Source organism: Mytilus edulis, chromosome 1, assembly GCF_963676685.1.
Source record: "Mytilus edulis chromosome 1, xbMytEdul2.2, whole genome shotgun sequence".
NCBI lineage: Eukaryota > Metazoa > Mollusca > Bivalvia > Mytilida > Mytilidae > Mytilus > Mytilus edulis.
In genome coordinates, this window is record NC_092344.1 from 75,593,109 (window position 1) to 75,620,147 (window position 27,039).

At 33.9% G+C, this 27,039-nt stretch overlaps 1 protein-coding gene across 2 annotated transcripts; it reads left to right on the forward strand.

Annotated features, from left to right (window-relative positions):
- The first annotated feature begins 4 nt into the window (after positions 1-4).
- Positions 5-26,181, forward strand: LOC139490520 (betaine--homocysteine S-methyltransferase 1-like). 2 transcript variants are annotated; one of them, XM_071277319.1, is made up of 7 exons: positions 5-90; positions 14,247-14,437; positions 21,244-21,441; positions 22,381-22,492; positions 23,846-24,024; positions 25,268-25,349; positions 25,771-26,181. In XM_071277319.1, exons 1-7 carry the CDS (start codon positions 78-80, stop codon positions 26,037-26,039), a joined length of 1,044 nt encoding a protein of 347 aa, XP_071133420.1. In that variant the 5' UTR covers positions 5-77; the 3' UTR covers positions 26,040-26,181. The 2 variants fall into 2 exon arrangements, with proteins under 2 accessions (XP_071133420.1, XP_071133411.1); XM_071277310.1 differs by lacking the exon at positions 5-90 and adding an exon at positions 12,101-12,243.
- Positions 26,182-27,039: the final 858 nt, after the last annotated feature.

Genomic DNA, 27,039 nt, shown 5'->3' on the forward strand with positions numbered 1-27,039 from the left:
GTCGCTTACCAATATGTAATCGGAGTCTATTTGTGGATGATACTGGATGTGAATTGCTCTCGCGTTCTTAATTAAAAATGCCGACTAAAGGTGAGTTAAAATACTCAGGTTCTCTGTTTCTTTTATTTCTCTTTTGTTTTTTTTATTAAATCAATGCAGTGGTTTTATTACCTCAAATTCAACAAATTAAAAACAAAATGTACTAGCGTGTTCTGTATCCTTGGGGGACTTTGTATATTAAGGACACATATATAAAAACGAATAAGATAGTTTTTGTTGTAATATTTTGCACTCAAATAAAAATAACGTCTGCTACCCTCATCGACAAGAAAAAGAGAGCTAATATCAGTCCGGATACGGAATAACCCTTTCCGATTCCGGAGTGATACAGATACTGTGAACTAGCAACCATCTATACTATTAAACGAGAAGACCTCATTTTGGGTGTCACTTCTCTTCTTTCCACAATAAATTAATCAACACGCCTCTGTTTCCTATAGGTACAGTGCATAGTCGCATTTGTCATCCATTTATATGATTATTCAGATTGAGTTATTTTGGGAGAAAAACGAGAAAAAAGGCATCCGGATTTTGTCCCGTCATTGGACGAAATTTTAAGTCAGATTAGACTTCCGGTTTGCGTTTTTCTGTATACTTTGAACATACATATACTACGAATAAAGTGTATTTTAATTCTATCTGCTGTCATTTTCAAGTTTACTATCCACGGCGGTCACAGAGTTTATTAAATGGAGAGGGTCTGTATACTATATCAATTGACCACCATGGATCGATTAGTAAACTTGAATTGAAAGTAAATACACTTTATTTATAGCAATGAATGTTCATAATATAAAGATAAGCGCTAAAATTATTCATGTGAACTTTTGATACCTTTTCTGAAATTCTCCAGTCATTAAATCTTTTACAAAATTCATTTATTACAACAACAAAAAAAGATGTGGCGTGATTGCCATGTTGAGACAACTCTCCAGAAGAGACCAAAATGACACAGAAATTAATAAATATAGGTCACCGAACGGCCTTCAACAACGAGCAAAGCCCATACCGAATACTCAGCTTTTAAAGGCCCCGAAATGACGATGTAAAACAATTCAAACGAGAAAACTAGCGGCCATATTTATGTACAAAAAATGAACGAAAAACAAATATGTAACACATAAACAAACGACAACCACTGAATTACAGGTTCCTTACTTAAATGTTCATAACATACTAAATGTATGTTCATATTGAAATTGATAGAAAACCAAAAATTTGGAATTTTAGAAATGAAGAAAGAGGGATAAAAAAAACATTTTCCTGTCCCCAATAACCTATGACTTATGATACATTTGCTGAAATTCTCCAGTCATTCAATATTTTACAAAATTCTTCCAACAACACTTTACATACTTTAAACTACGATCTGAATGCCCGCGATTTCGCGGGTGTGTTCTAGTTATTTATAACGAAGAATGTATATAACATCCCTGCCCCGAAAGAAAGAAATTTTCAAATTTCTAAATGGTTGCTAGTTTCACAGACGGAATACAGTATTGTAATAATTAACACAGTTGTACATATAGTCATATAACTATGCAATTTCAAAACAAGAAACTCTCTCTCCTAAAACCTTCTCAAACATTTGCCACTGCACCCAAACATTCATGTGTACCTATCATATAGAGTCAATTAAAAATATTGCAAATAATGCACCAAATATAAAGTATAGTGTAATAGAGATACAGTATTTAAATATTCCATCGATTGAATAATAAATGTTACGATTTCTCAGTGGAGACAATAAACTCCTCGTTCGCTTGTGTAAACACATACGACAGCATTAAAATTTAAAGATTTTCGTTCTAAGCAAATCATTACATCTCCTACACCACTTTCTGACTCGTTCTTACTCATAGAGATAAATATACAAATTTGCATGTACATGTTGTACAGGGGCGTAGCTACCCGGAGGCACGACAGCACGTGCATCCACGTCGTTTTCACAAAAAAAAAATAAAAAAAAAATAAAAAAATAAAAAAAGCAGAAAAGAGAAGGATGAGTTGGTCAATCGGAATCGGAGACTGTTGGTGTCTTTTCCGTCTATCCCGGATATTAGTTTGACAACCTAGTTACAAGTGTTGATGAAGCTGTTCATTCAGAAAAAGATCGTAGCTCCGAAGTTGCGTGCACATTGATTCGGCATTTTAAAATTTATAAATTGAATGTTAAAGGAAACACCTATGTTGTCACTTTTTTTAAATGATGAAATATCATTAAATAACGACATTTGGTTTCAAAATAAAAAAAAATTTGGAGATTATGACAAAATCGGAAGGTTACTTGTATCTTTTACAAGATTTTTACTTTTGAATTTGTAATACTCAGTCTAAGATATGTAGTTTTGGAGCACATTTTACAGTGTACAGTTCATCAGTTTGGAATGAGATGTACCAATCGGCATTAATTATCAGATCCCTTCGATATCGTTGAAAATATGCCGAAGCGATGTGGTTGACAGACTACCGGAGACAATCACCCTGCAACCACGCCAAAACAGTATTGGAAAGTCTCATTATTTTTTGCGTTCATATACCATTTGATAAGGCAACTGGGCAGTGGAGTCGCGTCAAGTTATCAGAAAATCGCTTCTTTGTGCTGTATCTGCTTCATCGTGTTGTAGGAAATATCACAAACGAACAAATCTCAATATTGTCTGAAACATACGAAACTGACCTAGCATGTAATTTTGACGAATTCAATTGGGAGGTCGCTCGATGCCGAACACATACGCTGGTTTATAACATCTCGCGAGTGCTACCATGCCATGATGGCCCTGAGATCTATCAGTCACGGTACTACGTATGTAATTGAAAACAAATGTACGATCAACAATGAACAACGAAAGTTACATAGCATTACTGCATATTCATCGGGATTTCAGTGTGAATGTTGACAAAGTAATAGAGAAGTTTGTTTCTGCCCAGACCCGAAGAGCAGATTTTGGACAATTTTGAGTAAATTCTGTATCACAAATATGTGTTGTTTATGTATAAGTGTACTTATAAAAAGTGCATAAATGAAATGGGTAGCAGACGCACAATCATATAAACACTCAATCATAAAACAAATGTATCATTAGTTACACAACATATAAAACAAATGTTCATTAAATGTTATTTAGTTCATAAACTGTAAATTTCACATCCTAATCACAAGAACACCATTCGAACTTTACCTTGGCGAAACAGTTTTCACCAAAGCGTTTTATGAAACACCATTAACTTCATTTCAAACTTTGCAGAATAACACTCATGGGCCATTCTATTATGACAATATTCTCAAATTATTGATCTTTTAATTCTAATTCGTATACATATTTTAAAAAAATCACTGGTTATTAGCGATACAGTTATCACCAAACCCTTTAAATCCAAATTGAAGAAATAGAACCATTCAAACGAAATACCACGCACACTGACTATATATATACACTTATCATTTATATCATTGAACGCTAACGACAATGTTGAAATTTAAAATGCGGAATATTCAAGGTAATTGGCGACAATTATTAGCCTTTCAAAAAGGGCTAAGTCGTCTCTTAGCTGATGAAAATGGAAAGTGCTCTCGCTTTGTAGATTAATTCATTTACTAGAATAGCCACCTGCATCAATCAACAAGTTTTACCACACACGTGAGGTCACACGTTATGAAGTATCATATATCGTTTAACGTTGTTGTTTACGAAACTCCAGAAGATTCGGCAATTTATAGATAAAAGTTACCTGTGTACCAATATCATGAATATGCATGATTAATGACCAGGCAAAATCTAATTGCTAAAATAGAGAGGACAAATCCGATACTCTACGGGATTGAAGGACATTTACTAGGTTTGGATTGTCCTAACCAATCAATAAACTTTAATTATTCACGTCTCGTAATATCTTCCAATCAGGTAGTAAGAAGCATTCACGTACTGACTGTCCATCGTTCAATTCTTAATATCGTCTCCTAGGAGACGATAATACAGTTATCACCAAGATAATACATAATGTAGATACAAGAAATTATTTCACTAGCGGCGGCGGCCGTGAAATTAACAAATCTTGCGCTTTTTTGGATAATTGAGAGAACGTCCTCCATTGCGCATTTAATGAGGGTTCACCGACTAATTGCACTAAATATAAGAATGATTGATTTCCGTTCTTTTTCTTTGCTAAAATTCGTTTAACCTTTGTCGGATTTGGCATCGGTTGAACTTTCAATGTCATTAGCAGTTACGAAGTAAATTCGTCTCTGAAAAGCAATGGTTTATTAAATTTTCTTTTAGACCTCCTAACATAAGGCTCACTGACAATAGTATCGGACGGCTGGTTGTCAATATCGTCATTCTTACTAGAACTTAAAGTTTCACTTTCTTCTGTCTCGGTACTCTCAATATTTAAAGGCGCTAAACAATGCACAGGGTCGGGTGCTGGGATATGTGCTATTTTCAGTCTGTGTATATGTACGGGGTCGGACAGCTTTCTTTTCCTTGTTGGGTCGCGGAGATTGATAAGATGTGAACTCGGAATGTTGATAACTACATACGGACCATCAAAAAATTGGTTGAAATTTTCTTCCTACACTAGTAGGTTCACGTTGTAAATAAACATAGTCACCAATTGATAATTTTAAGTTTAACTTATTAGTTTTCAAATTCTCCTTTTCCTCCACTTATAAGCCGGATGCGATAGCATTGTTGGATACTATTTCATGTATTGTATTTAATTTACAAGTGTGTTCATGAAAATACGTACGCATATCTATGGGTATGTCTTTGAATGATGCGCTTTTATATTGAATGAGCGGAAAATTTGGGCGTTTCCCATAGAGTATTTCAAATGGAGAAAAATCAATGCGAGTTCATTGAAAATGTAACGGAATGTAGTTCGTTTTTCCATTATTTTCCTTTTAAAACATGAGTTGTTAAACGTTCTGCTAACGTTCGATGTTGGCGTTCACACGCTCCTAAGCAATGATGGGCAAATACTGGCGTGAACTTCTGTGTTACTTCAAGCATTTACATAATTCGGCTGTACACTTATTGGTAAATTCACTACCGCGTGATCCGATATTAAAGTTTGGCAAACTCCATAAGTAGTAAACATCCTGTAAATCGCCTCACATACGGTTATGGCATCTTTATTTCGCAAATAATAGTTTAGTGAACATATCAATCACTGTAAACACATGTATTTCCATTAACAGAAACTGGATAAGGGCCACATAGCTCCATCTGCCACACTTGAAATGGTTCGGCCGGCGTTGGGAAAGACACTATTTCCTGTTTGAAACCTTGCGAATTTGGCAAAGGTGACATTATTGTACATTGTCTGGAATGATTTTTCCCATTCTTGGAAAGAAAAAGTGTTCTTTTGCCCTGTCCAAAGTATTGTTAATCCCGCAATGTCCGCCAAGGGGTGAATCATGAACAACTTTAAGTACAGTATTAATTAACACCTCAGGTATAACAATCTGATAATGATCCATCATTTTGTTTCTTTTAGCTTGAGAGATTCGAGAATGAAATAGTACTTTGTCAATCAAGGCGTAATCAGATGATTTCTTTCTGATATTATCGTCACTTTCATCTGTATCGGCATCACACGGGTCACTTATCAATGTATTTGCGCCGTACGCATTGTCAGTTAAATGGACTGCTTGTACATCGGCAACTTTTGAAGCAATCAGTTCGGAAACATTTTGACCATTTGGTAATTTCACTTTACCGCAAACGTCTTCGACGAACGAAAAAAACGGGTCATCTTCAACAGGGCTCTCTACAACTTCCGCTTTGCTATTTTCGCATCTAGATAAGGCATCGGGAACTTGCATGTCGTCTGCCTTTTTGTATACGATTTCAAACGAGAATTGCTGAAGTATTGGCATCCAACGTTCGTAAATTGCCCCTTTAAATTGTTTTTGATACAAAGGTTTCAATGCTTGGTGGTCACATTCGGCTATAACAGAATTCCCACGCAAATAATCCGCACAATCAAGTATGCTCACGACCATTCTTAGAAGTTCTGATTTTGTTGGACCGTAAGATTGTTGCCATGGACTCAACGATTTAGAGCCAAACCTAATAATACGTGGTTTTTGTGTTTCGTCATCTGGGTCAAGATGATATAACATATATCCAATACCTCGTGCTGAAGATGTATCTACACTTAAGCGAAAAGTTAGATCGAACTTCGGAAAACTAAGTATGTCGGAATTCACCAATTTATGTTTCAAATCGTTAAATGCTGTTTCCTGTTCAATCCGCCATGTGAATATCTGTTCTTTTTTCAAAAGTCGAGTTAGTGGAAAAACAAGTGCACTATAGTTCGGTATGAATTTTCTGAACCAGTTAAATAAACCCAACAATCGTCTTAATTCCTTGATATTCTTTGGTCGTGGGTAATCTGAAATCGCCTTTACACGGTCGGGTGGCGGGCGGATCCCGTCTTTCGAGATAAGATGTCCAAGAAAAACACAAGATGATGCTGAAAATGATCACTTTTTTGGTCCTAATTTTAATCCTGCAGCACGGAATCGTTGAAATACTTCCTTCAAATCGGATAAATGTTTTTCGAATGTGTCGGAAAAAATCAAGACGTCGTCCAAATAGCAGAGACAAGATTTAAATTTCAATCCGTGCAAGACCTTATCCATAAGCATTTGAAATGTATTTGGAGCAGTTTTTAAACCCATTGGTAATCGACTGAATTTACAAGTACCAAAACATGTGTTTAAAGCTGTATATTCGCTAGAGTCGTTTGAAAGTCCCATTTGGAAAAACCTGAAGAAAGATCAATTGACAATATAAAATTCGGTATGACTTCGCTGATATTCGGTCAATTCTTGTAAGTTTGGTATTGCATAGTTTGTGAATTTAAGAAACGAAAATCGCAACAAAATCGGAAGTCTTGGGCGCACGGTTTTGCAGAACTCTTTGATCGCTTAGTGACTAGTACAATAGGACTTGTAATTAATAAATCTTCTGTTTCACTCACAGGAGCAATAATACCTTGTTTTAATAAATTGTCAAGATGTTCTCTCAAAATTTTCCTCTTAAAAGGGGGGAGTCGATATGGCTTTTGGTGTTTGCCAACGGCGTCCGGTTTTAGTAAAATCTTATGTTCCACCACACGTGTAAAGCCTAAATTCGGGTTATCTTCCGTGACAAAAAGATCTAGATTGTCATTCAACAAATACGCTAGTTTATCTGATTCAGTTTCTTGCGAATTTTCGGGTAAGGTAAACAGAGACTTCACTTTTGAATAGTCGGGTTTCGGACAAGTAAATTCTGAATGAGGTGAGTCAATAGGTTCGGAAACGTCAACATGCTGTACTTCCGGTATAGTATCTGAAAATGATGCATATTCATATTCGTTATTTAGTACACTAAATTCTGCTATTGTACGGCCTTTCGGAATAACGGCATTCTCACTTGTTGGATTTAAAAGTTTAACCGGAACTTTCCTATTGTACGGTACGGTTACAACAGATTTAGCTACAAGTAAGCCTTTACCACACGAAAACTTGCTTTTGGAGCACACACCTTGTAGTCCCAATGTAATGTAATTCGGAACCCTAATCAAACAATAGTTTCTTATTTGGTTCAAGGCTTAGTCGCTTATGAGTTTGAACATTTGCGGTATTCAATTGACATGAAATTTTGCTAAAATCTAACACAACATTGTTTTTCATCAAATAATCCGTCCCTAGAATAAACGGATGTGAAGTTACTGGGAGAATATACACATCAATATCAATTTCTCCTCGTGTCTCTATGTACAATTTAATTTTGGCCGTTCCCGTTACTTTAATTGTGTCATTATTGGCTAACCTAATTTCGGAACAACCCAACTGTTCAAATGATAATTTTTGCTTGTCGGAAACAGAATCAAATAAAGACTTTGACATAATATTTATCGAACTTCCAGAGTCAACTAATGCAGCCACTTTCAACTGATCGAAACAAACATTTGTGTACAAAAAATTATGCTTCTTTTGTGAACTAAAGTCTATGAAGGCACTTTTATAATCTATCCCGGACGACCGTGCCTGTCTCCCGGGTTCTGTCGGTTTCCCGAATCAAACTGTGCGCAGAAATTCCCCTCCTGCTGGCATAACTGACATTTTGCAGTCGACGAACTTTGACCCATACCGTTCAAATAACATTCACGCTGTCGGTGACCTCTACCTTGACATTTGAAACACGGTCCGGAAAAATTATTGCGGTCATTGTTGACTTGACGGCCATTCGCTGGATAATTATAATTGCGGTAAGGTGTATTTTGTCGGTCATTGGTAGCTTGTGGCTTATTCTGCACATTCATGCTCAGAGACGTTAATGTCTGTATATGATCCTTCATTTCGGATATTTCAGATGAACCCGCTGTAGGAGCCTCCGGAGAACTTTTGTCGGATTTAATTTCTTTTTGAGTTTTTACAAGCTCGCTTAACTCCTGAATTTGTTGTTGCAAATCGCGCACTTCAGTATTTGACCAGCGGCGGTTCTTCTATTATAATGAAATTTGTGTTTGAACAATACCCCGGCACTTAACAGACTCGTCATGTTTTCTATAACCATAGGCTTCTGCCATTTTTGCGGAAGCGAGGGCATTTTGCATGTCTTGAGGCATCCCTGCGGGGACAAAAAATGACATTTGCTCCTGTAAGCCACTGATGAATTTTGAGAGCATTTCGTGTTCCGGCTTAGCGAGTAATTTACCCTTTTCATAAATTAGATAATAAAAATCCTCCACGCTTTGACCGGACGACAAAGACAAGTTCTGGAAAATTTCACTATGCATAAGTGCGTTAGTCCCATGCCAACAGAAGTTTACATATTTCTCCTTAAAAAGAATCCGGACACTTTTCCAGTCGGATTTGCTTTCATCGCTAAATGTGTTGTACCATGTAAAGCCGGACCTTTGAGGTGTAAATGAAAAGCAGCTAGCATGCGCTTGTCAGTAAGGTTAAATTCAGATAAACCGTGCAATGTGGAGAAAGATTCAAATTCAGTTAAAAACGTATTACCATTATCTTGAGGATATCCGTGAAACTTAGAGCACGTAGCCAAACTTTCCATTTTATTATTTAATGTGTGTGGAAGCGACACGCCGACGCTAGATTCTGGTTGAAATGATATTTGTGTAGGGGGTAGTTCTTCTTTTTCTTGAATATAAGAAGTTTCAGAAAACGGAAGTTTAACTGTTGGTCTAACTGCTGTTGAATGAGTTATTGGCGCATGTAATGAATCGTGTGATGGAGTTTGTAAAGAAACCAGTTCGCTTAAAGCATGTGCCTTCAAAAATTAGTCGTTTAAAAAAAGTTGTGACACCGATTCATTTTGTTTCGACTTCGAGTCTGGTCCATTTTCAATTGATTCTTCCATAAATAAAGACGATTTAGTATCTTAACTCATAGTAGTAAAGCGAGTTATAATATCAGAATTTGGCAAGACTATTCTCACCGAAAAAAATATTTTGATGAACATGGCAAGACTGTTCTCACCAAAACATAATTTTACACCCATACATTCACTTTATTTCTAGACCAAAGAACAAGGTTACGAGCAACACAAAATTCTCTTTATTTACAGTTTTATTAATAACACATAATATATACACACAAAAGACTGTTTATTATGCACAGTCGGTCATCACTCGTCGACAAATTCTCGACAGCCACATTCAGTCTCTCTCTCTCAAAAAAAAATAGAATGTTATAATTCAGTGTACAAGACGTTTGTAGGATATTCCATTTGATCCCTTTATCTACCTAGAGTCATACATTGTACCAACTTGCAGCAGGCAAATATATTATTTGGTAACGATGTCAAAATAGCGACCTTGAAATGTTTGTCTCAGTTTCAATTTTTATAACCACGTGTAAAATAATTTGTACCGATCTCAGCCCTGTAAAAGTCTCATATTTACATTATTTTAAGGGACCTCCACCATTCTGTATCCTTAACGGACTTTGTATATTAAGGACACATATAATAACGAATAAGATAGTTTTTGTTGTAATATTTTGCACTCAAATAAAAATAACGTCTGCTACCCTCATCGACAAGAAAAAGAGAGCTAATATCAGTCCGGATACGGAATAACCCTTTCCGATTCCGGAGTGATACAGGTACCAGACTGTGAACTAGCAACCATTATTTATAACGAAATATGTATATAACACGTGGTATGGTAACCTAAACAGCAGGTCTTCAATTTTTCCATCGTGTACTTACCAGTTCTGTGACACGAAATTCAAGTCTTCATATGGGGTATAATTTGTCTTCCAGTTGATACGATATGACTGGGCTTGTGTTCCTTAACATGGTTTTCTTTGTAGAGGATAGTAACGTCTAACAAGAAAGCTATGGCATCAAGGGTCTATATGCACAAGTTTCATTAATCCCTTCGAAAGTTTTTCCAAATACCATAATGATTTGGTTAACCATTCTGGGTTGTCAGTGTGATCACGAATGTGTTCAACTTATCGTAACCATATTAACCCCGTCCTTTTCGGCGATTGTGACATTACCAAAATACCGGTTTATAAGTTACATGATCGAGCAGCACAGTACGGTATAGAAATTACTTGCCCTGTGTTCAACCCAGTTTATATACATTCTTTTTTTAAGTCATGCAGGAGTAGTGTAACGATGTGAAAATCTCAAGATATAAAAAACCCTGGAAAGCATCATTGAGATACATGTATGTAGACACCAATGAAGCTAAGGATAACGCTGATTCAGAAGTCGGCACGTTTCTCCAAGTTATGTGAGATGCAAGCACTATGTATCACTGAAATGTGATGCATTGAGTTACATCACATTGATTTATCTGAAAGTGAACTTGACAAGATACATTTTGTATTTGCCGACGAGAAGATTTTGTATAGAGTTGTCCAGTGAGGGTGCACGCACGACGATTAGTGTCAACTGAAAGATCACCAAATGTTATGGGTTTTATTTCTTCATAATATTATTTATCTACTAGTAGTACAAACTATTAAACAATGTCATGTTATTATGACCCATTTGGTGTAATAACATTGAAACAGGTCTTTTTAAATTATTAGTATCGGCATTATGAGAATGTTTTCGATGACGAAGTTTTATTATTGAAGTCTTGAAGAAACTAATTTATAAAACCCAAATTATTGTATTTTATTGGCGCTTAGTAATCCCCAACAGCCCATTTAAATACAAATTCCAAATTTCCTAAAGTACGAATACTTCTTAGATCTTCTTAGCTATGTTTAAGAGAAGCAATTTTTTGGATTTGTTGTAAGTGACTTTGAACTAGCTGTCAGTAACTGCGGATACTATCAGCTCTGTACTAAGTGTGTTTTTGTTGTTGGAATCAACAAGAACCTGCATGGCCACGTCCATTTGTATTTGTAGTATTTGTATTTTTGTCCATCTGATGAGTTAAGACTTTTTCAACTGATTTTTATAGTTCATTCTTATGGTGTACTGTTATACCACTGTCCAAGGTTAGGGGAGGGTTGGGATTCCCCTAACATGTTTAACCCCGCCACATTCTCTATGTATACACCTGTTCCAAGTCAGAAACCTGTAATTCAGTGGTTGTCATTTGTTTTTAATGTGTTACATATTTGTTTTTCGTTCATTTTTTTTTTTTACATAAACGAGGCCGTTAGTTTTCTCGTTTGAATTGTTTTACATTTTCATTTCGGGGCCTTTTATAGCTGACTATGCGGTATGCCTGGGCTTGGTTCAATGTTGAAGGCCGTGCGGTGAACTACAGTTGTTAATATCTAGGTCATTTTGGTCTCTTGTAGAGAATTGTCTCATTGGCAATCATACCACATCTTCTTTTTATATATAAAATTCGATAAAGAAAGCTTTTTTTATTTCGTTTTTTTTTTTTAATTTGTCTTTTAACTAGGTTTATAATACATGTCTCTTCACCGCATGCGAAGCGTAAAAGTTTATGAGTAATAAGTTATTCACAAAATGAAATCTTAATATGCATTTTATACAGTACATTAATATTATGAAAGATTTAAAATTCCATACAAGAAAATCTATATAGCAGTAAGTTTAAGATTTTTTGGTAATACATTCAATATGTAGATTGAAATATATTTCAATTCAAACGACAAGGAAAAGCTTCATCAGAACTCATATCAGATGTATTGGTCAACACCAGCAACAACTAGAAGCAAAGGTAAATTGTTTATTCATTTCTACGCAAATCCCATTTACAGATTGTCATCTAAACGAGTATGATGTCCTCGCTTGAGTGAACACATTTTTCTACCCTTTTCCCTTGAGATCAATTTATTATTCCCCATGGGAATATAAATTCTTACCATGGGAAGATATATTTTCCCCATGGGAACAGTAATTTTTCCTTTAGAATTTTTTTTCGAAATTTGTAAAAGAGCAAAGAAATGACGGTTACTAATAACCATGTCTGGAGCAGTTTAACAAACAATTCATTTAATAAGGAAAAAAAATGTAATTACAATCAATTAAAGGTATTTCTACCATACACTTACATCCAACAGTTCTTTATAATCATTGAATGACTGATAGAAACTTTAACATCCAGCGGCAGATTTTACAATTTGAATCTCTCAACTTTGTTTTCGATATCATTATATGCATTTCATGTCATATTGCTCGCTGAACTGCCAATAATCAGATCCATGCCTTTGTATTTCAGAATTTGATTTAACAATAAAAATTATAAAATCTGGTTTAATCTATAAGCATAGGAAATCACCAGTCGTCTTTAAGATTACTTTCTATTTATAATTCTTTAATCTATGAAATTTACATCATAATTAATATAAATTTACTTACTCTTTTTCATAGACGCAACTCGATGTGCGTGTTTTTCGCCACTACCGAGGAAGATGTGCACTGATTTTTTATAAAGTTTATTTCATTCATTCGGTCAAATTTCCTACTTCAATGTGTTACTCGTCAAAAAAAAATCTTTTATTTCGTTTTATTTTTCACAAACACCTTTGAAAGTCTTGTCAGATTTGTCTCTCAGGTAATTATCAAAGATAATGCAGAATTTTGCATTTACAAGGACGGATGAGGATTAAATGCGTTATGGCTGTATTTTACCCGTAGGATGTCCTCGTGTAATTTATCGTTAAGAGGAATTTGAATACTTTATTTTTCATAAAACTTCAATTATTAGTTAAAGAGAACATAGTACATACTTAAACATAACTACATGAAAATGTATACAGTACAGTCATTACATGCATGTGTGAACGATACGTCTAAATTAACTTGGAGGACTAACTTTCACATTTATAACTTTGATAAATTTACATAGTTTTTCTAATATTACAATATTTAATGAGTTAAACAGTTCATCAAATTTTTAGATATTAGGGTTTGACCAGCAGTAGTTCGGTAAAAAATCCTTGCTTTCTAGTTTAAATGTTCCACAATCCATAATGTAATGGTACTCGTCACCAATGTCGTTTGATTTACCAAGCCGGCAGATCCTGTTTTCTCTCTGTAAATCCTTCCACCTTCCAGACTCAATCGGCAATTAAGTGGTGACTACCAAATCTATATTTGCATAATGTATAAATAAATTTGTAAGGTAAAAATGAAAAATACTTTCCAAATTGTAAATTATTTAAAAACAATACTATAACATAAAGTTTAATGCGATTCTGCAAGAAAAAGCAATCATTGTTGTTGAAATGGGTCTTTGAGTTTTTGCTCAATAAACCGTTTGACACCCATCTAATTTATCAGCAAACTGTGCATTCGATATATTGGACATTTAAAATATTTTTTTTATATACGATATACACCTGGGACTATTCTACTAATAATACTAATAAACTAAATGATATAATAGTATAATAGTCCCAGTATACACTTACATGTAGTTTCTATTCCGTAATCCGTTACTAATTTATAACACAAGTTTGTATAATACAACTTCTTTTCCATTTAAAAAGTTTCTCTAGAACGTAAAAAAGCGATAAATTTAACTATTATAATACTGTTAACTCTTAAAACCCATTAGACTATATTTCTTGTTTTGAAACAAAGATTTTAAACTGATATAACGATAACATATGTTATGTACTATATGTATCTTAAAACTACAAACAATGCCGCATATCTTTGTGCATATGTGCTAACGAAACTGCAAATTGTTAGATTTATTTGTCATTTCTTTCATAGGTTTGCTAGAACGGATGAAAGATGGTGAATCAGTAGTTGTTGCTGAGGGATACATATTTGAATTTGAAAGAAGAGGATATTTGAAAGCCGGGAGTTTTGTTCCGGAAGTTGTTCTTGATCATCCAGAATTGGTCAAGTCTTTGCACGAAGAGTTTGTTCATGCTGGGAGTGATGTAGTTTTAGCATTTACCGTAGGTATTGATAATTAACATAACGTATATTGCTATCTACATTTTTAGTTCACCTGGCCCGAAGGATCAAGTGAGCTTTTCTCATCACTTGGCGTCCGTCGTCCGTCGTCGTTAACTTTTACAAAAATCTTCTCGGCCAAATCTAACCAAACGTGGCTAAAATAATCATTGGGGTATCTAGCTTAAAAATTGTGTCCGGAGACCCGGCTTACCAACCAAGATGGATGCCATGGCTAAAAATAGAATATAGGGGTAGAATGAAGATTTTGGCTTATATCTCTGAAACTAAAGTCTTTAGAGCAAGTCTGACAGGGGTAAAGTTGTTTATCAGGTCAAGATCTATCTGCCCTGAAATTTTCAGATGAATCGGACAACCCTTTGTTAGGTTGCTGCCCCTGAATTGGCAATTTTAAGGAAATACAAGATAAACTGTAAACAGCAATATTGTTCAGGAAAGTAAGATCTATAAATAAATCAACATGACCAAAATGGTAAGTTAACCTCTTGAGGAGTTATTGCCCTTTATAGTCAATTTTTAACAATTTTTCGTAAATTTTTGTAATCTTTTACAAAAATCTTCTCCTCTGAAACTTCTAGGACAAAGGACAAGGTACACTAAGGGCCGTATCTTGCCCCCTATTTTGTCAAAAAATAATTTTCACCTTATAAATGAACTGAGCATCATAAAATATCTTAATATATTTGTTCTTCAATACCACATGCCCAATTTGTCTTCTAGTATGGCAGAAATTTGATTTTGGGTTGGCTAAAGTGTGTTGATAACGTCAAAATATAGAAAAATGTCCATTTGTGGACTGCAATCCTTCGTTTTTAAAGGGCTCCGCCAACGTGAACACACTAATAATTAGTGATAAAGATGGCATACAAACAGGGTATTCAAAATATGAAAAGAAATTATTGGCTCACGTTGGCGGAGTTGCTCAAAAATTAAAAAAATCTCTCGTAAAAAAACAACAATTTGTGTCAAAATAGTAGTATCGGAATGAAATCGGAGAAAGAGCTGAAAATATCCGCATTCGGCTGTTACGACAAGACACCCTCAACTAAAGCAAGAATACTTCGATAGGTGCTCAAGGTTTTCAGTTGTCAGTTGGAAGGCAAACGCCTGAATCTGACAGATAGAGGTCAATTTGTCGACAAAAAAAGAACCCGTATGTAAAATGTTTACGCCCACAAACAGCGCCACCTATAATTTTTTCTACGGCATCTTTGAGAACGATGTCCCATTCTGTAGTAAATTAAAACATTAAATTAACTAAAACATAGAAAAGTAATTGTAAAACACAAATTAAAAGATATATTTGCAGATGACTGTTTATGCATGATACGCTGGCAATGTGCGCAATGTCCTTTAATCCAAGACTGAAAATTAGTTTGTTTCCTACGTCAAGATGGCGGATTTCAATGTTTACATTTTTTCACCTATTTATAATCTGACACAAATTCGTATCCAATCATTTATTAGCAATTTTATTATTGATCTTTAAATATCATCCAATTACATTTGCCGTTAGAAAGTGGCTACACGTTACCAGCCGTCGTTACAAAGTAGCCATGTGTTTTGTGGGGATACCTTGGGAATGTTGTGTATTCAAAAGTTACGGTAAAAATCAATGTTTATATCTTCCTTATATTTCCATGCATACACATTTTATAACAGTAAATCCATTCTTAACAGACCCCATAAGGTAAACGGACATATTTAACTGTCTGATTGAGCAACAATTCGTGTAAATAAGCCTGATGGGTCGTTTTGAATTCAAGCACAGCAGACAAACACGTGGTAGATTGTTTATGTTTGACAGTTTGTTTACCTGAATTACACGTTGATGTTACTATATACTTACCAATAACCTTTATCGTGTTATACTTTCAAGAGTAATATATAATAAATCTTACTCAAGAAATACGTCTAGTAGGCGCAGGGACTTCCTTTTCTTTGTCCTTAACTAATGAGAGTGTAATCACAGGGGCTTGTTACCATTGCCGGGTTTACTATCCATACGAACCCCTAAAAAAACAAGTGGGAACATATTTATCCAGGTCACAAAGTAAGTGAAAGTCTTAGAAAAAAAATACAACAACAATTTGAAGCATTGTCGCAAATTAGCTTCCTCCCTTGTGTTTTTTTAGGGGTTCGTATAGATAGTAAACCCGGCAATGGTAACAAGCCCCTGTGGTGTAATGATACATTACAGCATTTTTTTGCATTTGATATATTTCATGTACACAAAGAACAATAAAGTAAAAGAACGTACATGGGTTTAATTCCCACCCTAGGTATACGTTTTGATTCTCATAACAGGTTGGAACAAATAGAGCAGATAGCAATTGACAATAATGTAATGCTAAAATGCTGATTGATGGGGTCAAATCATCAACATCATTTTTTCTAGTATACATCAACTCCCCTAAGGATAAGTCATACTTTACTAAGAGTCCAGTGGCTAAGTCCTGTCTTTTTTGCCTCTGATATTTACTTATTTATATTTTAATTTCTAATATTCTCTTGTGCATGTAGTAAGGCAAAAGCTATTGTTACTCTTATTTTCCTCATTTGCCTTAAAACAATGGAATGTATTGATTGTTGATGTATGTAAAGTGACTTGTAATTTAACTGTCACTGCTAAAAGAGACTTGGACTCTGATGATAAGTGTCCAGACTGTTATCTCATTGGCAACTATATCATAAATGTCAGTTTCCCCTTTATATTAAAGTTAATTTTTTTAAGAAAAGAATTTAATAATAATATAATAACAAGTTGTAAAAAATTTGAAAAGTTCAGCACAAGGGCCAAATCTTATTGGCTTTTCATTCAAGAAAACCTAGAGGCATTGAAAAGTGTTGCAATTTAAAATAAATGGTTTGAACTCAGAAAACTATCAATATATAGAGTACATATATTGTTTTAATTGGGCCTTTGGGAATATTTGCCAGTTAATTGAAGATATAATTGTTATATGCCTTTTCAAATACATGTGTGGCTCTGCACTGGCTGTGGTTAAAAATCTAAGAATGAAGTTGGTTATCTTCATATTTATCTGATTAATATCAACATAATTGTTCCATTATATATACATATATATAAATCATTGTAATACATGTACATTACTTTGCTCTTCATATGCCCTATAACAGTGTTTAATTGGAATAAAGTATCTTGTCTTAACCACATTTCTTTATTTTAGTATTGACAGGTTAACTTTTAAAAGCATTTAAAGTCAGTGAGTTGATGACAAGCTCAGTCAATGATTGTAAATCCAGATAATATGAGTTTTTTTTATAAAAATAAATAATGTGATTAAACTGGTTATCTCAATTAAAAGAACTGACATTCTGCTTTGATACTATGAGATTATTTCAGATATATCAGAATAATAAATTTCCCATTGTTGTCCTTTTTCAATAAAATTCTAAACATACTGTTTTTAAGTCAGTTTTGTTTTTGTCTGAGACTACTATAACATGGGAGGTGACCACAATCTCTATGTTATACATTGAAGTATAGTCTCAGGTTTTTGTAGTCCAATTGACTGCATTTTAAAGCAGGTAAATGTGAATTTGGATTAAATTTAAAGTCATTCAGTATATCTAATGACATCATACCTCTATTTTATTTCATCAAAGCATTTTCAAATTTTATTTACTGGTCAGCTTAGGTTATCATCCAATCAATAATTTAATTGAAAGGACTTACAGTTGGTTAGTTGGTTGCAGGACTTTTGAATTCAAATATAAGAAAGAAGAAAAAATATAAAGCAAAACTTCAAATATTACATATAATAGGATTTATGATAACTGCAGGATAGCAGATTGCAATGCTGCTTTTGTTCAGTTATCTTTGTGTTGATTATTATGTTTTAAATCCCTTTCTGGGTCTTTGAATTTTATTTGAATGTTCAGATTTTTTTCTCTTGTCAGATTAAGACAAGCAACAGAACTTGTACAACTTATGTAGTTTCTTATCTCAGGGTGAATCCAGAAAATTTAAAACTTAAGTGGTGGTATTCTCAACCATAATAACAAAGATAAAAAGGTGGTTCCAACTATATGCATGATCCCATTCAAATACATTAATCTTCCATAAAGATGAGGTTCCAATCACCAGACTCCCTGAGATCTGCAACTGTATCTTAAAGCAGCTATAATAAAACAAAAATTGTACATGTACTTCTGGCCACTGCAGATTGATTTTATTTTCAATCTATGGTATTAAATGCTCATAATTTTCAAGACTATTTCCCTTTTTCCATATTTTTGTTTAAATGTAATCTTCTGCTTCTGCATCTATTGTAACACAGGTTCTTCTGACAAATGACTGATAAACCCATCTTGTATCCTTCTATCTACCAAAAGGGTGTTTGAGAATATATATATACAATAAGTTCAAGTATTTTGTCAAGAAAAAGTCAGTCTGTTATAAAATGTAGGTAATTGTCTTCTATGGAAGTGTTCAAAAACCTGTAAGAACTTGAAAAAAAATGTCATTTTCAACCTTTCCATGGCTATTTTAATGTTACAACAGTAGAGGAACATAGAATATTGAAAGGTATTCAAGAACTCGTCGAAATAGATCTGCAATCATTAATTTTACTCAAATTTACTGTTGTGAACTTGCAATATCATACGATGCGCGTACCGAGTTATCTCCCTTTGATCTCCGCTTCGCCACGAATAAACTGACACAATTGCGTATCCGGGGTTTTTGTGATCTGATATTGAAATAGTAGGAGCAAAAAATGGTTTTACTTCATATTTTATACCCCTCAACACGTTACCAAACCTATTTAAGGATTTATTACGGATTTTCCGTGGACCTACGCAAATTTTCAGAAAAAAAGTTTCACTTCACTCGTGAATTTATAACATTTTAACAATACTTTTTTATTATAATTATATAAAATAAGAAAGCTTATTCAATCTAGAATTGAACACTTTGGTTTTTATTAATGTACGAGTTCAAATAAGACGATACGAGTCCAAAAACCACGAGGCATGCACGTTTTCAAAAAAATCGTAAACTCTGACCTTTTATCACGTGACCAATGTCTTGAACTTAGAAGCCATTAAATCGTTTGCCGTTCAACTGAATGTGTAAATTCGGGACAAGATACCTTGGGTCGAATCTGTAATTGCATACGACTTTGCAAAAGACCACTGCCGAAAAGAACAAGTTAATTCTGTTTAATATTAACGGGAATCTTTTTTTGTTTTGAGTACACATCGTCTCATATAAAGGAAACAATTTGAGAGTTGTCCAGGGGAGGTAGTTAGCCCTAGTGCCATATTTTTTATTTCATTTCTATCATGACTTTACAGTATGCCTATAAATGCATACATATACCACAATTCAGACATTGTGGCGACGTAGTGTAGTGGTATCGCGTCGGCTTTTGTATTCCGCGATATCCGTTCGAATCTCACATAGTGCATATTTTTGTCCAATACGTTTTTCTTCTAATAATATTTAAAAATATATTCAACGAGATAGAATGGCTGGGGTATTTGTTTTGATTATAATAGCTATCAATTTAGTTGGTTGTCAATACACATTCTTTTTTAGTATTTTCCAATGGGATGTTTAGGGACATTCTTCACGGTTCTAGTCTCACTTACAGTGTTTCTATATATGCCGCTAATTTCCGCTGTTTCTGGTCCGAGACCACGAATATAGTCCCTAGTGTTGACAGTGGGTTGCTTGCCATTAATTTTTATACCCCTTCCAAATTAATTTCTCCATATTTAATACCTCAAATTGCAAGTAGGGGGGGGGGGGGGTGGCGGAAATTACACTGTAAAACAAATTGGGTCCAGAATGTTAAAGAAAAGTAGTGATTTGGTCCAGCTGATAAAGGTCGAAAATTAGCACTTCGGAAGCTGTCAAAAGATTTCAAGACGCCCTAAACATAAAAGGCAAACTCTCAACATTCATCTTTAGGGTTACAAATTAAGTTTAAAAAATGTGTTCGATGACCCCGCCCGCGAACCATGGCTAAAGATAGTACATAAGGAAAATTGAGTTTTTGGCTCATATCTCTGAAACAAAAGCATTTTGAGCAAAACTGACGGGAATGAAAATATTCATTAGGTCAAGCTGTCGGAAATTTTAAGACCAATCTGGCAACCCGTTGTTGGGTTGCTACCCCTGAATTGGTAATTTTAAGGAAATTTTGCAGCTTTTGGTTATTATCTTCAATATTATTATAGATAAAAATAAACTGTTAACAGCAATAATGTACAGCAAATTAAGATCTACAAATAAGTCAACTTGACCAAAATGGTCATTTGACCCCCTAAGGAGTTATTGCCCTTTATAGTCATTTTTTAACAATTTTCATAAATTTTGTAAACTTTGTAATTTTTTACAAAATATTTCCCTCTGTAACTACTGGGCCAAGTTCAATATATATAGAGATAATTGCAAGCAGCAAGAATGTTCAGTAAAGAAAGATCTACAAACACATCACCATCACCAAAACACAATTTTGTCATGAATCTATCTGTGTCCTTTGTCTAATATGCTCATAGACCAAGGTGAGCAACACAGGCTCTTTAGAGCCTCTAGTTTAAATATGTTTCTCCCAATGCACAGAAACTCGTTCGACATATTTCTTACGTATCAAAACAACTGATTACGGAACTGACAAGTTTCAACAATCTAATCCATGTTATGGAATTACCATATTTATGAAGAAGACCTAACCCAGATATAGGGACTGCCCAAAAGGAAAGATATGGAAGATTGGTCATATATTGTAAAGAATAATTAAACGTCCTTTTTTAGTACTATGGCCACAGAGAGAAACTGCGGCTAATTGGGCGCGAGAACGAACTAGAGAGGATTAATATGGAGGCTCTTCGGATAGCAAGGGAAGTCGCTGATCAAACGGGTACATTGATGGCTGGCAACTTGTGTAATTCAACGATTTTTAAAGAAGACTCAGATGCCGATGAAATACAACAAGTGAAAGCAATGTTTAAGGTAATTTATGTTTTATGTTCTACGCATGACCACAAAATGCACTACGTATTATTTCGCTCAAAAGTATTGCTTAACGTTTATGTCAATCATGTTTGCAAATATTTCACGCAAGCACATGTAAGTACGATAAGGCAACCATTCAGTCAAATAAATATCTTACGCAAGACGTTCTGATCTTGAAATAGTCTTTTGATATATTGAAAACAAAAACACTTGGTGGCTTTATCGTTTACTATTAAATGTAGATTAGATAAAATATAATTTGAATTATTTTATAAGCAATTGTCATGGCAACAGCAACAAAGTAAATATACATACATAATTCGATGGATAAAAACGATTTTTTTAAGGGGTAAATGAAAATTAACACTTAATAAAAAATGCTTCCTGAATTTCCTTTTTGCATTTACCTTCATTAGTAACACTCACACCTTAAAGATATATACGAAGCTATGATATGAGTGCCAACGAGACAACTCTCTATCCACGACACAGTTAAGAAAAAGTAAAAGGTTATAGGTCAAAGTACGGTCTTCAACACGGAGTCTTGTAACACACCGAACCGCAAGGTATAAAGGGCCCCCAAAATGATTCAAAACCATTTAAACGGGAAAAAACAACGGTCTAATCTATATGAAAAACGGGAAATGAGAAATACTTATGAACCAAATCAACAAACAACAACAACTGAACAAAATTACAATTAAGTTGTTTGTGAGATTATGGGATAGAATAGAGGGCCGTTAGAAATACACATTTTTAACGACACCTACGAATGTTATAACAAACCAAAAAAACACATGCCGATGATAAGATTGGGAAATATAATTGAAATCTGTTATTAAATAACAACAATAGTTTCCCTAATAAAACTCTATATATATTTAAATATTCCATATTAAATTCATAATACATAAATGTATGAATATCATATAACAGGAACAAGTTGAATGGGCAGTTAAGGGACATGCGGATTTTATAGTTGGAGAAACGTTCTCGAGCTTTGGAGAGGCCATGCTCTGTCTCGAAACCATCAAACAGTATGGAAATGGTATATTTAATGAATATTAAATCTTTATCATCAAATGTTATGGTATAGTAAAATATATAAAATGTTAAGATTTCCTAGTTCTTGCGAATTAAAAAAAAAACAATCGGCAGTAAAAGGCAAAACCAACTGACGTTAAATTTCATTCATTTTTTGTTTTCGAAATCGACAACGCGAAATAAACAACACAAACAACAAATTTATACACCATTAACAGATACAGTAAATATCATGTCAATTTATATAAAAAAAAAAAAGTAAATTAAAATCCGATTTTGATTCATGTATAAGTTTTCTTTACCTCTACACGTTATGTGCGGTTTGGATACCAAACCACCAGATTCTACCCCCACTGACTACCTCATGGTACTAGTAGTTTGCAAGCATGTATATGATTTCCCGTTTTAAAAAGTATGCTTTCAGTCTTCAATGTATGGGGTGTGTATTAGTTTTTATTGGTCCTGAACTTGCTTTATGTAACTGTGAGTACTGAAAGGTCTTTACACTGTGACAAGTATTTTTGTTTTGGTAGTTTTTGTGCTTTGATCTGATGAGTTGAGCCTATCTAAACTAATTTTTATAGTTTGTCTTTGTATGATGCGGATACATCATTATCCCAAGTTAGAGGAGGTTGGGACGTCTCTAAATATAATGTTTAACCCAGCCATATTACGTGTATGTCTGTTTCAGAGCTTGAGTCTGTAATGTAGTGTAAATATTTTCCTCAAGAACTATAAATCATCCTGCCGTTTGTTACATTTTGTAAAAAGCAAATAACGTTACAAGAATAGGAATGACTAAGGACCTATAACTATGCAAATTGTAAACATAGTAATGGCGTGCAGTTATAATAAATTTACCATTGGGTACAGTAACTTTTTCTTGGTGCTAAATTGAATGTTTGGAAAATATGAACTGTTCCTACTTATTCTAGTACATTATAGATTGTAAGATCTAGGATTTATTTTTTATACAGTTCATCAGTATTATACTTTTTTCAATTAGAAACAAAAATATACACATTTAGGATTTTTAAGGCCATTAAAAACCTTGTTGCTAGGAACAGCCGTTTCTATAGCAACAGCTTGATTTTTTGTGTGCAAATTGCCATTTATATTATAATTTTGCCTCAAGCTGAAGCAATTAAACTATAGCAGATGAATATACTTCACTATGGATGTATCACCCTTTGTATGATTCTTAGCTGGACTGCAACTAAAAAAACTTTTTTAATGAAATCTGTATGTATTAGGCGGTACAAATATTGGAATTCAAACCTTAGTCGACAGTAATTCAAAATGCACATTGTTATATCACATATCTATATCTTTTATATTTTGCTTTTGAATATTTAAGGTTTACCTGCCGTAATAACTTTACAACCTGTGAAAACAATGTATACTGTTGATAACATTCAAATTGGAGAAGCTGCAAGAAAATTAGAAGATGCAGGTGCAGACATTGTAGGGCTGAATTGTGGACGAGGTCCAACCACAATAGTCGAAGTTATAAAAGAAGTGCGAGAAAAATGCAAGGTAAGGATTTTAAAAACGGGAAAAGATAATTGTCCTCCGAATAAGATAGTCATTTAAGTAAACATATATCTAGATGATTTCAATATATTGAGAAAAAGAATAACATATAATGGTTTACGATACAACCAAAATATTGAACTTATAAAATACTATATAGAACTGATAAAAATAATATTACCGAACTCAAAAAATGGAAAGTCCATGAAAACCGATAGAAACCATCAACGGAACAAATGGTAAACAACCCTGATGTTCTTGACTTGAATTAGACATATTCCGAAGAAAATGGTGGATAAGACCTGAATTTATAGCTAGCTAAACCTTACTTTTTTTATGGCAGTTGTATTGACAAATAGGATCAGCAACTCAAACAAACATAAAATAAGCGCGAGTGGAGAGTTGTCTCATTGACAATCATACGACATCTTCTTTTTCTATATAATTGGCAAATGTGACAACGTTTAGAATCCAACAGCCAAAACTGTGTAAACATACATCACAAACATACAACACAACTGACTGAAGCATTTACACGAACGTACAAATTGATTGACAAAGCCAACCCCTGTATCATCTGAAATTAGAACCTATTTGCAAATGTAAAAAGAGTAGCAAACAAAGAAATAGACAGTCAAGACCATACATAATGGTTTACTTTTATAAATTGTGACTTGGATGAAGAGTTGTCTCATTGGCACTCATACCTCATCTTCTTATATTAAGTCATGACTATACAATTACATTGCAAATCAAAAAGAATCTACTGAACAATGACCTTATTCAAAACATGATTACAAACATAACTAATAGACTTTCAGGATCAAACAGTTGGCCAGGCGATAGATGGATTTGGCTATGTTTAAGGTACTATCTGGTTATAAAGCTCGTCAACTGCGTTAGTTTATATACATTCTGGGTTTTTAACATAAATAAGGCCGTTAGTTTTCTCGTTTGAATTGTTTTAATAGTACATTGTCATTTCGAGGCCTTTTATAGATGACTATGCGGTATGGGCCTTGCTCATTGTTAACGGCCGTGCGGTGACCTATAGTTGTTAATTTCTGTGTCATTTAAATTTGGTCTCTTGTGGACAGTTGTCTCATTGGCAATCATACCACATCTTCTTTTTTTTATATTTTAAATATTCGATTTGAGTGATCTTGATGAAGGTTAATCATTAAAAGCGATCCGGACGCATGAGATTAATAATGTGTTGTTTTTATTTGTTTTATTATCATCCCAGGGACCAATCGCCTGTTTACCAGTAACCTACAGAACAACAACGGAACAACCCTCATTTTTCTCTTTAACAGTACCAGGAACAGGTAATTAAATGGTTCTTTTATATGTACTACCAAGAACTCTAACGAGTAGTTGGTGATATTAATTTGTGTCGAAAGCTTAGTTTTATTTTTAAAAACTTATGTTTTAAGAAAAGATAATCATTATTTTGTTGGCCAGTTGAGTTTGATAAATTGTATGTCAAAGTGGTTTCCGTTGTAAAAATTGTGGTATAAAAACATAAGACAAAAAATTATCGGTCGACAACTTTTTAAAATTGGTCGCCACAATAAATAAAAGAACATATATAGTGATATTATTTTATCTAACATTTTGAATTATGAACAAATATCATACTGAATTTTTTTCTAAAAATAAATAAAATGATTGATAGAATATTAATTGTTTTCAAAAATGGAAAAATTGAATGTACAATACAAAGGTTGTTTAACATTAATATTTTAGATGTAAAGGCTTTTCCACTTAACCTCATGGCTTGTCAATCAACAAGATACGAGATAGAAGAGTTTGCTAAAGAAATGAAGAAACTTGGTGTACAATATATAGGTCTTTGTTGTGGTGGAACTTCAAATTATCTTCGTATTGTAGCTGATGTTTATGGAAAAGAATTTGGAGCAAAAAAATATGCCCCAGAAATGCATCAACATTTTATGTATGGAGACAAAACTAAGTTTCCAGAATATTTCACGACAGAAATTCACAAGAAGATTTAAATGATCATAAGTATTTAGGTACACACACATTTCGATTAGTTTCGTTACTACGTTGTTGAAATTTAGGTGTTTTGGGTTTTTAATATTTTTATTGAATATTTGTGATTTTGAATTCTCAAAAAGCATTAAAATAATTACTTCAGGGAGAGTTTCTTTATTGCGTGACCATTTGTATTCTTGAATATCCATTAACTACTTTTGTAAATTAATCTCGAAGTTTTTTGTATAAATTATCAACACAAGTGTACACGCTGAAATGTCTCGGAAGCTGAACTGACCATTGACTTCATGTTGAAGGCCTAAAGCAGAAGGTTTAACTACAAGTACACGAACACAATCGTAACGTGTTTTAAAAATTCACAACAGTGAGGTCCAGGTCAGCAAAATCCCGTCTGACAGACATACACCAAATACAAATGACATATTTCTTATTAAACTTAAGAAAAACGGACCAAATTACAAAATCCATTCTTGACCAATGAACCATGAAAATGAGGCCAAGGTCAGATATAACCTGCCAAACAGACATAGCTAAACAATACAATTAATTATCTAATTACTAATACAAATCTATATTAATAGTCTTGTAATTGTTATAAAATATTTCTTATACCATAATTCAATGCGTGTTAATGATGTGCTGTTTTTATATGCTGTCCTATGTTGTATTTCGTGTTCGTTTTTATTCTGTGGTTAGTCAGCACTTCGATGTTGACATGAATATCAATTATATGGTCATTTTCATAAATTAACTGTTTGCAATAGTATGAATTATTCTAAACACCAAGGATTTTCTTAACCTAGGCATAGATAACCTTAGCCGTATTTGACACAACTTTTTTTGATCATCAATGCTCTTCAACTTTGTACTTGTTAGGCTTTCTTACTCTTTTGATCTGAGCATCACCGGCGTCACACATCAGCGTATAGTTTTGACGTATGGCGGGCGTGTTAAAAACCTTGTTAGCTGCCAATACACTAATAATTTTGAATGCATTCA

What these genes read in the sequence shown, in the direction of transcription:
- LOC139490520 (XM_071277310.1), top strand. Translation starts at nt 12,207, where the DNA reads ATGTATTGGTCAACACCAGCAACAACTAGAAGCAAAG. An exon ending in CATCAAACAGTATGGAAATG is followed by an intron (nt 22,493 to 23,845) that starts GTATATTTAATG and finishes TGAATATTTAAG; the next exon opens with GTTTACCTGCCGTAATAACT. An exon ending in TTTAACAGTACCAGGAACAG is followed by an intron (nt 25,350 to 25,770) that starts GTAATTAAATGG and finishes TTAATATTTTAG; the next exon opens with ATGTAAAGGCTTTTCCACTT.